General features: G+C 56.4%; 1 protein-coding gene across 1 annotated transcript in view; it reads right to left on the reverse strand.

The window, feature by feature from the left end:
- The window catches only part of DDX11 (DEAD/H-box helicase 11), a 25,478-nt gene extending 13,431 nt beyond the window's left edge, over nucleotides 1-12,047 (reverse strand). The window contains 9 exon segments of the mRNA XM_064478918.1: nucleotides 172-389; nucleotides 696-783; nucleotides 940-1,047; nucleotides 1,853-1,898; nucleotides 5,322-5,470; nucleotides 5,731-5,817; nucleotides 6,419-6,673; nucleotides 7,551-7,625; nucleotides 11,835-12,047. Of these exon segments, the coding sequence (XP_064334988.1) occupies nucleotides 172-389; nucleotides 696-783; nucleotides 940-1,047; nucleotides 1,853-1,898; nucleotides 5,322-5,470; nucleotides 5,731-5,817; nucleotides 6,419-6,673; nucleotides 7,551-7,625; nucleotides 11,835-12,005 (1,197 nt within the window). The 5' untranslated portion in view covers nucleotides 12,006-12,047.
- Nucleotides 12,048-12,500: the final 453 nt, after the last annotated feature.

Consider the following 12,500-nt stretch of genomic DNA (forward strand, 5'->3'; position numbering starts at 1 on the left):
CCGAGGGCCCCTCCAACACTACAGACCCGGAGAGACTGACTGACGCGTCATCGGGGGTGGTGTGTCAGGCGGTCCCACCACGGCCGGTGACACCCTCCTGAATTAAGAGTGAGAACGCCCTCCTAGGCACACTCAGAGCCTAGAGCCACGGCCCCACCTCCGGGTCCTCACCTGCGCTGCGGGAATGGCGAGCCGGCTCCCATAGTAGGGACAGGCCCGAGCCTCCCTCCCCAGGGTCACCAGCTGCTCGATGTCCTTCACCTCCAGCAGGACCTCGTCCCGGAGGAGCTGCAGCCGCTCGTGGCTGTAGAAGGGGCAGGTGGCTCGCTGCCGCCGCGGCCGCCGCCTCTCGGCCGCCGCCTCCTCCTCCTCGGGGATGCCATTCCTCTCTGAGGGGCGCAGGGGCAAAGGCAGAAAGAGGGACAACTGTCCGGGGCCGGGAGCAGGTTTGGAACATCCAGACCCGCGTCCCAGAACTGCTGCTTCGGTCTCATGGTAACATCTGGCATTTTACTTTGTCTTCTTGAGAAAAAGCCTGTAAAATCGCCTCACGGCCGAAGCTTCAGACTAGACTCGGACTAGAAGGCAGAAGCCCTTCCACGCAGGGCTCTTTAGGACGGAAGCAGGGCTCCCCGTGTCCCCGCCACTCCCACCGGCCCTCCCCGCCGGGGTGCCCAGCTCGGGGCGGCGGCTACCATGTCTGCTCCTCTGCATCTCTGCACAGCGGTCATTGATGAGCTGCACGGAGCCCAGCCCTCTCACCTCCTCGTTCACACAAAGGCTCTGCAGGACAGAGGACAGAGGAGAGACGTGCTGATAGCAAGCCTGGGGCTCCCGTCTCCCTCCAGGCCAGCAGGCCGGAGGGGCCGCCCTGCCCTGTGCAGCCCGCTGGGCCCTGCGTCTTTCCAAGCCGGCACCAGGGCCCAGACACCTGCTCACCTGCCGGGAGCCGAGGCAGACGAGCCGGGTGTCCTTGCCGAAGGGGCTCTTCTGCACCTCGTGCACAAACTGTGCCAGCTGGGAGTGCGTCCGACTGCAGTAGTAAATCTGCTCGGGAAAGGGGGGTTCAGGAGGGGACCGTGACACCCCAGCATTCTCCACAGCAAGGAGCCAGGGACTGGGAGGCCCTGTTCACAGACCTGAAGCAGGTGACCACCCACAGCAACCTCAGGGAGGCCCAGGCCAGGTCCCAGGGCCCCCACCCCACAGGATGGCCTCCTGCTCCCCTAGTCACGCTCAGCTTCTGATCTGGCCGCCCTGGGGGGCTCGGCCACCTTAGGAAAGGGAGTCCCCCTCAGTGCAGATTCCTGATGTGGAAAGGAGGCCCAGAATCTGGGGGTGGGGGTGGGGGAAGGGTCACCCCCCCAGGGCCCGGAGGATGGGCTGGCCGTCAGACAGGAGGAGGCAGAACTGAACGCTCTCTCTGCTCTCCTCCAAGATTTAGGAGAGCAAGGAGAGGCAAGGAGGAAAATGGGGGAGAACATCGCATTTCAACAGAGAAAACCAAGTCTTCCATGCGTGAAAGCTGAGCAGGGTCAGAACCATGCACACCTCGAAGCACCCTGTGCAAATACAGTCACACCGACGAGGGGACCTGCACCGAGGGCTGAGCGCAGGGCACCCCGTCCCCCGCCTCCCACCACCCCAGGCGGAGGGCAGCAGCTGGGGGCCTTGGCCCGAGGCTGTCCCCAATGCCCGGGGGTGCAGGAGTCTCCCTGGTGCCCAGCCCACCTGCCCAGGGAGCACCTGGGGACTAAGTGGGGTTGGGGCTGGAGACACGGCCCCAAGCCCCCACCTCCTCCCTGGGTGAGAGCCCTCGACACAGCAGACGACCCCGGACGTGGCGTCTCACCTTGGTTACATGTTCTTCCTCCAAGTCATCCTCATCCTTGTCTGCTCTGAGAGAAGGAAAAACACACATGCACAGAAAGTTATCTTCTCAGGCTTTTGCTTTTTGTTTTTGCTCCCCAAAAAGTTCTATTTTTTTTAAAGGCAGAAATGCATATTGCCTTGGGCTCTGAGAGGAGTAAAGAACTGTCCAGGCAGCTGTGTGAAAGGCCTGGATTCAAGTCACACGCCACGTGGTGCCCAAGTCAACAGGACCGCATAAGGTGACCCTGTGTTCAGAGCCAGCAGGTGTGTCCCCAGAGGCCGGGGCACGGGGAGCCTTAGAAGCTAACCTGCAAGATTAGCCGAGGCCCGGACCCCAAACAGCACTTTTTTCCTGAACATTCACAGACTCCACTCAAGTTCTCTACTCACGTTGTCCCCAAGGGGCCCGGGGGAGGAGTGGGATGTGCGAAGCGAGCGGGGATCTCAGCCCTGAGCTGGGTCACAAGTGTTAACGCGGATCCTGAACCCGTGCCTCGAGGCAGGCATCTGAGCACCCACGCGGGCAAGACCAGGCCCTGAAGGTTTCACGGGGAATTCAACCACGTTTAAAGAAATCATGCCGATCCTTCTCAAACTCTTCCAAAACACTGAAAAGGCGGGAACACTCCCAAACTCGTTTCACGAGGCCAGCACTGCTTATACCAGAGCCAATAAGGACACCACAAGGAAGCTACAGGCCAGTGTCCCGCTGAAGAAAGATGCGAAAATTCTCAACGAAACAGCAGCAAACCCAATTGAACAGCACACTGAAAGGATCATAGTCCACGATCAAGTGGGGTTTATCCCTGGGACACAGGATGGTTCAACATAAGCAAATCAATAAATGTGAATAAACCACATAAACGGAATGGAAGTTAAAAACCACATGATCATTTCAATAGAGGCAGAAAAAGCGTTAGACAAAATCCAACAAGTTCTCATGATAAAAACTCTCAACAAAGTGGGTTTAGAGGAAACGCAGTGAAGGTGGAAGATCTACACGCTGAGAATTCCAAGATCTTGATGAAAGAAACTGAAAACACAAACAAATGGGAAGCAATCCCGTTTATGAGTGAGAATTACTGCTGCTAAAACGCCTGTGCTACCAAAAGCCGTCTCTAGGACCCGTGCAGTCCCTACCAAGTTTCCAGATAGAAAAAACATACAGAACCATTAAAATCCTAAAAATCATACAGAACCATTAAAGACCCCGAACAGCCGAAACAGTCTTGAGAGGAAGAACAAAGCGGGGGGCATCAACACTTTCAAACTGTATTACAAAGCTATGGGGATCCAGAGCAACACGGGCGTAGAAGCAGACACACAGCCTGACGAGCACAAGTCAGGGCCGAGAAGCAAACCCCTGCGCTCACAGGCACCAGCACTCGACAAGGGGGCCGAGAACACTCAGTGCAGAGAAGACGGTCTCTCCAGTGCACGGTGCTGGAAAAAGCTGAATCTCCACATGCACGAGAATGAGACTAGATCCCTATCTTACACCACTGGCAAGTCAACTCAAAATGGATTAAGGATTTAAACCTAAGACCTGAAACCATAAAACTCCTAGAAGAAAACATAAGGAAACAGCCCCTCAACATTGGTGTTGGCAGTGATTTCTTGGATATGATGCTAAATGTGCAAGAGAGGTGAAGAAGCTGCAGAAGAAAAGCTTCAAGCCGACAGACGCTCGTTCACGAGGTTTAAGAAGGAAGCCGTGTCTGTGACATAAACGTGCAGGCGGAGCAGCAGGCTCCTCAGGAGACGCAGCTCAGATCCCTCACGCACGTGGCCACCACCACCAGCCTTGCGCTGGGGGAAGACGCCGTCCAGGACCCTCACAGCTGCAGAGAAGTCGGCGCCCGGCTTCAGAGGGCAGGCTGGTTCTCGCAGGGGCTGAAACAGCCGGTGACTAACCTGAAGCCAGTGCGCCCTGACCATTCCGAAAACCCTAAGGCGCTTAAGAATGACACTGAATCCACTCTGCCTGTGCTCTGTTAGTGGGAGAACAAAACCTGCCGGCAGCACACCGCTGACAACATGGTTTACTGGAAATTTTAAGCCCACTGCTGAGACCTATTGCTCAGAAAAAAAGATTCCTTTCAAAATATTGCTGCTCACTGACAAGGCACTGGATCACCCAGGAGCTCTGATGGAGACATTCAGTCCTGCTTGGACAACATCCATCTGCAGCCTGTGGGTCAAGGAGTCACTTAAACTTTCAAGTCTTACTATTTAAGAAATACATTTTGTAAGGCTGTGGCTGCCATAGACAGTGATTCCTCCGATAGATCTGGGCAAAGTCAACTGAAAACCTCCAGGAAAGGAGTCACCATTCTAGACGCCACGCAGAACTTCCACAATTCACGGGAAGAGGTCAGAACGTCCGCGTTAACAGGAGTCTGGGAGAAGCTGGTTCCAGCCCTCACGGACGACTTTGAAGGGCTCAAGACTTCAGAGGAGGAACTCACTGCGGATGTGGTGCAAACAGCAAGAGAACTAGAATCAGACGTGGAGCCTGACGATGGGGCTGAACTGCTGCAATCTCAGGGTAAGACGTTCACGGGTAAGGAGCTGCTGCTTACGGATGAGCCAAGAAAATGGTTTCTTGAGATGGAATCTACTCCTGGTCAAGGTGCTGTGAAGACTGCTGAAATGTCAACAAAGGATTTAGAGAAGTCCATAAAGTTAGCTGACAAAGCAGTGGCAGGGTTTGAGAGGAGTTACTCCAATTTCGAAAGAAGTTCTCCTGTGGGTAAAATGCTATCAAACAGCATTCATGCTACAGAGAAATTGTTTGTAAAAGGAAGAATCAATTGATGTGGCCAACTTCACTGTCTTAAGAAACTGTCAAACTCCTGAGTAGGAAAGAAAAAAAAAAGAAACTGTCACAGCCACCCCAGCCCTCAGCAGCCGCCAACGTGGAGGCCAGACGAGCCACACCTGCAGGAGACGCGCCAAGGGCATCTGTGAACTTAAAGCCTGAGAGAAGAGGGAGGCCCTCACGGGGCAGCGCGGCCTAGAAATGGCCAGTCGTTACCTTCAGTGCTTCCAGTTCACACAGGAGCTCAGAGCTCACAAGTCAGAAAGCTATGAACTGGGACCAGTCAGTGAAAAGAACAGCTTGGGCCGAGGCCACCTGGAGGGCTTCCCTCCCAAGCCGCACTCGGCGCGGTCTGGTATTAAGGGCCTGAGGCTCAGAGCCGGGCCGGCGGCCTTGGCCAAGGCGCAGCGCCCTACCGGGTGGCGGGGTCCTGTGACAGCGTGGGGAGACGCCGGCCCCAGCCCACCAAGAAGGTTGGCCACTGCTGTCACCATTCCATCCCAAGGGGCAGCCTGGCTGGGAACAAAGGGCCAACTGCTGGCATCCCACCCTCGGCGCCCTGTGAGTGACGGAGAAGCCGCCTCTCTGGGCAGAGGAAGGGGCCGGCTCCCAGGGCCCCTGCTCTTACCCGCTGGCCGCGCCTCTGTCCTCGTCACTCTCGTAGTCGGCCAGGACCAGCTCCTCCTCCTCAGAGGCCAGCTGCTCGGAGCCCATCCCTGCAGCCAGCATCTCCCTGCTCAGGTGGAGGAGATGCTCAGTCTCTTCATCTTCCTGTCTCTGTGGAGGCCCCCGGCCGGTGGGGACAGAGAAAGAAGCCTCAGCACAGGTGTCCCCACCTCTGGGGCGCAGGCAGCCTCGGGTGGCCCCACTGAGGACAACACACACGCCATTTACACAGGGCACAGGCTTCGCCGCTTCCTGGCGCCTTATGGGACTGGGGAGGCGGAGGTCCTGGTCACTCGCCCCGACAAGCTACCCCTACCCGCGAGGACCAAAAAGTGTGACATGGGCTGGACGGTCCTGGGGACGACGCTCACCGGGCGCTTGGTGGCGGACTTGAGCCAGGCGTGGTGCCGGCTCTGCTGCAGGCGCTCCTCTCGCTTCTTCCTCCGGACCTGCTCCTCCTGGGGGGGGTGGGCAGCCAGACGGGAGGGAGGGTCTGTGGGAGCCCCAGACCAGGCCTCTCTTTTGGGGGGCGGGGAATTAGGTTTATTTATTTTCATGTATTTATTTTAGTGGAGGGACTGGGGACTGCACCTAGGACCTCGTGCACGCTAGGCACACGCTAGGCACACGCTCTACCGCTGAGCAGTACCCTCCCTCAGCCAGACCTTTCTTAAAGAGCCAGGGGCTCAGTGCAGGGCCTCTTCGCAAGGGCAGCTCCCCCTTCCCCGGCCAACCTCCCGGTGCTGCAGACCCTGGGCCCCAGGGCCCCCAGCCACGCTCACGGCAGGAAGTGCGCACTCCCTCCCAGAGCCACGGGCTCTCAACCACGTGCACCCCTGAATCCAGGCCACAGCCACTGAAGCACATGGCCACTGGCGACAGTGAGGTCCCCTTCCCAGGTGGGGAACTGTGACCCCTTGTCTAGGAAAGGCCTATAGACTCCAGCTTAAACTCGGCCCGGGAGGCGGACGGAACACACGCCATCCAGCTCGGATCGACCTGATACCATCACGGAGGCCCAGCCACCGGGATCCCCCACCTCTGGTAACCCGGTCTCACTCTGAGTCGGTCCACCAGGTCCCTCTCTCCTTTCTTCTGCACAAACTGCGTGACCCAGTAGGGCTCCCCTGAGGCCCCCGGGGTGCCTGGGGTCTCCTGGCAGGACGACAGTGAAGGGAGGTGTGGCTTCTGGTCCTCCCCGTCGTTTAAGGGGGCGGCTCCAGCCTCAAGAAGACGAGCCTCCTCTTGGCGTTTCTTCCGTTCAAAGTCTCGGAGCCAGGAGAGGGCCCCGCAGATAAGACTTAAGGACTTTCCCTACGGGAAGAGAAGTGCCCTCAGAGAAAGCGCCCCAGACCACCTTCCCCACTCTGTTTAGAGCCTTTAAGGACGGCCTGACTAAATACCAGCCCTGGAGAGGAGGGGAGGGGGCGGGTAGGCAGAACCGGTGGGAAACACAGGACAAGGGGAGAAGTGCAGAGAAAGTCTTCAGTCTTACGGCGCACTGTTCCCAGAGGACGGGAAGTGGCTTATCCAGTTACATGTAAGTACTGCAAGTTACCACAATTAGGAGAATGGGGAAATCTGAAAATAGTCCAAGAAAGGAATCGAGGCCAAAAGCCCGCACAGCATGAAGTCCCACACCCGCCCTGGCTGGCGGCGCCGCACCGGCTCTAACTTGCATTCAGCGTGGTCGCCCCGGAGCCCCGTGTTCAGAGGTTTTTAAAGCAAACCAATTACTCTGGAGAACACAACTCCTCACTTAAAGACCAGAAGTTTCCATTGGTCCTTGTGACGGGTTGAACTGTGTCCCCCCCCCCCAAATTCATGTGTGAAAGCCGCGACCCCCAGTGTCTCCTCACGTGACCTTATTGGGAAGTCCAGTCAGTGCAGGTGCATTTAGTCAAGATGAGGGGGCCCGACCCGCTAGGACAGGTGTCCTTTTAAAACGGGGAGATTTGGACACACAGACAAGGCAGACGGATGATGTGAAGACGCGCGGGGAGGGGCGTGCAGTTTACGGGCTGCAGACAGGTTGTGTTCGACAACTTAATTCAGAGAAACGACTACAACGCAGAAAGACCACCAGGGAGAACCACTCTGCTCACTTCAAGCCGCGAGGCCTCTGCAGGTGGCCGCGGACGGGCCCTCACCGTCCCCCAGACCCTCCCCAGGCCCGACCTCTCGTACTCACGGTGCCCGTGGGGCTCTCGAATATCCCGACCTTGCCAGCCTCCAGCACCTGGTACAGCGCTGCCATGAAGTCCTTCTGGATGGAATAGGGTGTGAAGGGAAAAGGGAAGTGGATGCCACCAGCCTCCTGGGTTTTGTCAGCCATGGGCCTGGGGGAGGAAACCGGGGCGCTGTGAGTGGCCCGGCGTGCTGGCCCGAGGGAACAGCCCCTAGGGGCGGTCCCTGCTCGCGGGGGGCTTTCTCCCTCCGGCGCACACTTTCCTGAGTGGAGACCATGCTCCCTCACGCACCCCTCAGGAAGCCTCTCCAGAAGCGTGAGGGCCACCAGCGACACCGACCCGGACCAGGGCGCAGCCCGGGAAGGCCTGCGCCCTGGGGTCGGGATTAGGCCCGGAGGCGTCGCGCGGTGACTGCTTTCTTCCCCTGCGTCCCCTGCCTCTCACCCCTGCGCCGGGAAGGCCGCAGAGCCAGCGCAGCTTCTCCCCGGGGCACCCCCACCCTCCCCGCTGGGCCTCTCCACTCTGCTTCCAGCCCCCCCAGCCTCCGTTTCCGGTACAAGCCAGGGCCGCCCCCTGAAAAAGAGCTTTCCAGGGGGCCCCCCGACAGGGGGAGGTCTCTGCAGGGCGGCGGGGCCCCAACTGGAGGGGCTTCCCAGAACCTGCAGGCCGAGGTCTGAGCAAACGTCTCTGCCCCGTGTTTATTTCATCTTTCCCCTCCCTTCTGACCCTGCTCTCTCCGTGACCGCTTTTACAGCCCCTTTCTTCCTTTAATCACCGTCGTCCATCCTGGCCCCATTCTCTCTTTGGAAATCACTGCTCTGAGCTATTTAAGCAGGCTCGTCAGACCTAAGTCCAAATACGTATAAATCTAAGGCCCACGTACACCTCTGCTACGGAACTGGCCTCGGGGCAACTGCAACCAGGTCAGGTCCCTCCCGAGGGGAAGGGACTGCGTGCTGTCCTTCCCAGGACAGTTTAGGGGCAGGTAAAATGAGAAGGACGGAGGCGGAGACATAACCAAGAAGGACGACTTAGAACTAGGATACTTCATTTAATGGTCAAACATAAAAAAATTGTAAAAAATTTTAAAAAAAAGAACTAGGACACTTCAAAATGAGGGGAGGCGAGTGACCAGAAACCCACCGCAGCACAGAGGGGGAGAAAGGTTCTGAGAAACTTGGAGCACCTGCCTTGTGCCAGGCGCTCCGCCGGCCCTTTGACTTCTGTGGTCTCATCTGACCTGGACAACACTGGTGGTTGGATCCTGACGCTTACAGAAATTAAGTAACCAAAGACTTAGCTCAAAAAGGAAATCCAGGGTCCAAGCCCAGGGCCACACGGCTGTTTTAGTCCAACTCATGTGGTGACAAGAGAGAACTAGCTTAAGTGAAAGGGAGATTTACTGAAAAGATAAAGAATACAGACCACCTGGGGAAACCAAGAACAGAGGCCACTGACAGGGTGGGACTTCCTGCAGGCTAGCACCACAGAGCGGCTCAGGTTCCAAGCTGGCTCCAGGAACCACCAACAGGTAAACGCCACGGATTTCCATTCTGCGGCCCCGTCACATGGCAGGTGGAGCATGGCTGGCTTCCTCTGCACACTCACGGCTTCTGTTCCCTAGTGCCAGCCGGCACACGGCCTCTTCTGCCCCTCGGCCTCCTGGCTTCCGCTCCCACTGCCAAGCCAAGTCTCTTCATGCCTCTTAGTTCTAAACCCCAAGAGGAAAATCTGACCAGCCTCTCCTCTCAAGACACATGCACTCCAATGTTCACAGCAGCACTATTTACAATAGCCAAGACACAGAAGCGACCTAAATGTCCATCCAGATGACTGGATAAAGAAGATGTGGTGTATGCATACACACACACATACACATACAATGGAATACTACTCAGCCATAAAAAAGAATGAAATGCCATTTGCAACAGCATGGATGTACCTGGAGATCATCATTCTAAGTGAAGTAAGCCTGAGAAAGACAAATATCATATAATGTCACTTACATTTGGAATCTAAATATATATATAAATTTTATTTACAAGTCAGAGACAGACTCACGGACTTAGAAAACAAACTATGGTTACAAGGGGGAAGTAGGGAGCAGGACAGATTAGGAATTTGGGATTAACAGATACACACTGCTGTAAATAAAATAAATAAACAAGGACCTACTGTATAGCACAGGGAACTATATTCAATTTCTTATGAGCTACAATTGGAAAAAATTGAAAAAATATACATGTATGTATAACTGGACTGCTTTGCTATACATCTAAAACTAACATTGTAAATCAACTACACTTTAATAAAAAATAAATTTTTTTAAATTACGTAATCTGCTAAAAAATAAAGTGAATCTTATGATTAAAAAAGAGAGATCACTGGACAGCCTACAGACTGCTGGGGGGGGCGCCAGGAGTGATCTAATCAGCCTGCACCCCATATCTGCCAGCCCCTCTGCTGGGCAGTGGGGTCCTCAACATTTAGGACTCAGCTCACCTCCTGGGGGAGGCCCTCCCTCCATCTGCCACCCTCCTGTGGTCCAACACCACCCCTCCAAGTACACACACACCGCTCTGCTCTAAGTCACTCTTTTACCCCGTTACCCTGCATTTCATTTCTTTCTAGCGCCTAGCACCATCTGACCATATTTTATTTACTAGAAAATGCGTAGCGTAAAAGGAAGAACGGCGTCTGTCTTGCTCCTCCCGGCCACAAGCTCTCAGAAGAGGTGCTCAGGCACCCAGCAGTCACTCAGTAAAAACCTGGTGAAGAGCCAGCTTGACGTGAGAGCGGTGGGTGGGGGTTTTTGTTCTTCCGAGGTGTGGGGAGAGGAGGTCTGTGACTTCAGTATCTAATCCGAAGGCCAGTTCTTTAATGGTTTCAAACTTTTCACGTGACCTCACCACGACCCTATGCAGTCAGAATTTTTATTAGGTCTGTTTTACAGATGACGAAACTGAGGCTCTGAAAGGTTAAGTGACTTGCCCACAATCACTTAGCAAGTGCCTGAATCCAAGATCTGAAGGCACACCTGCCAGACCTCCCAGCCCCCGAGCTGCACGTTCCACCACTGATCCTCCTCCCACCGGGGTAAGTGGGGTGAAAAGACAGACTTGGTTACCAAACTTCAGAAAGACAGCACAGAACAACACGGAGCGTAAGTGTTACTTCACGTCTCCGTGGGTGGCAGTTACAGATCTCATCATTCCAGAAGCAGCACAGCTAAGCCATAAGGTAAAGAAGGGTCTAGATAAACCCACGAATAATGGATATACTCAGGGCTACTGAGGATGTTCGGTGTGACTTCTCCTGACCTCTTCAGGCTGGCTGCGTGGAGGACGTGATGAGTTCTCCCTAGAACCCCTGCCCGCGCGCAGGCACCCACGGCACAGCAAACCTCACGCTCGTCAGATGAGGGAAGATACGTGAAAGCAGGTACACACTTGTTCTGAAAGTGTTTTCTTCAGTCTTCAATTATCACTTATTTACTCAGGTACTAACTATTGCCACAGACTGAATCGTGTCCCACCTTCCCCAGATTCATGTGTTACAGCCCTAACCCCCAACGTGGGGCTGTATGTGGGAACAGGGCTGTGGGAGGTAATTAACATTAAATGAAAAAGCTAATTACGATTAAATGAAGTCCTGAGAGTGGGTCCTAATCCTTATAGGGACTGGTGGCCTTGCAAAAACAGGAAGGCTCTCTCCCAGTCACGTGAGGACATGGTGAGAAGGGGGCTTTTGCAAGTCAGAAAGAGGGTTCTCGGCAGGGGCGGACGGGCTGGCACCTTCATCTTGCACTTCAGCCTCCAGACCTGTGAGGAGCACGATTCTATTATTTAAGGCCCCCCCACCCCCGGCCCTAGTCTATGGTGTTTTGTTATGGCAGCTTGAGCAGATGAGACACCTACGTTCCAGGTACGATCCTACTGTTCGGCTCCTAAAGTGACTTAACTTCACACACCTGGCAGACAACACGACCCCAAGAGCTGAGAAGCTACTCTGCACCTGCTGTGAACCCAGAGCCACCGCACGCTGCGAGCTGCCAGTGCCTAACACACACGCTCACCTTGGTCCTGTCTCCCTCCCAGCTCCGTCCTGAGAGCCCTCACACCGTGCTAAGCTTTATTTCCACTGGTCAGTTCCATCCATCCCAGTCCTCCCGCCTGGACGCTCGGCCTTGATGCCGGGAGAGGCAGAGGGGCTCTGGGGTGGGAGCACCCAAGTGGGACCCCATCTGTATCCTCACGCAGGTTCACATCCCTGAGCCGGTTCCTCACCTGCAGGAGGCGGGTAACAGCGCACACTCCGGCGCTGCAGAGACCAGCAGGTAAGACAACGGAAGCTGCTCCCCCAGCACGGCGCTCGGGGAGGAGGCCGACCGTCCTCGCCCCGCAGCACCGCCCCGCTCTCCGGCAGGCCCCGCCCCGCGGCCTCCCCCGCCCTCCCATTGGTGTCTGGCCTGCCAATCACATGCCGGCCCCGCCCCAGGTCTCGGGCGTTTTCCCGCCGCCAGTCCACCCCGCCCCTTGGCTTTCCCACCGGAGTCTGTCCTTTCTCCTCTCGTCCTCAGCTGTCTACCCAGAGCACGGCGCTCACCTTCTTCACCCGCAGGGCTGCTCCGCCGAGGCCAGGCAGCAAAGGTTCACAGCTGAGCCTGAAAGCCGGGCGCGGAGTCCGCGGCGCCCAGGGGAGCGCGCCACACGCTGCACGCTCTGCGCCACTGCGCGTGCGCGTCCCGGGGCTCGGCAGGGGCGGGAGTTCTCCCTTCTGTGCCTTTGCGCTTGCGCGGCGGGCTCGGGTCGTCTCCGTTAGCGTCGCGCGGGAAAGCACGCTGCGCAGCACGCTCCAGGCCACTGCGCGTGCGCACGCCGTGGCTCGCCTACGATAGCTCCCTTTAGCGCCGGTGCGCGTGCGCAGCGGGCCCCGCTGAGCCATCTCATGCC

The sequence above is a fragment of the Camelus dromedarius genome, chromosome 25, assembly GCF_036321535.1.
Source record: "Camelus dromedarius isolate mCamDro1 chromosome 25, mCamDro1.pat, whole genome shotgun sequence".
NCBI lineage: Eukaryota > Metazoa > Chordata > Mammalia > Artiodactyla > Camelidae > Camelus > Camelus dromedarius.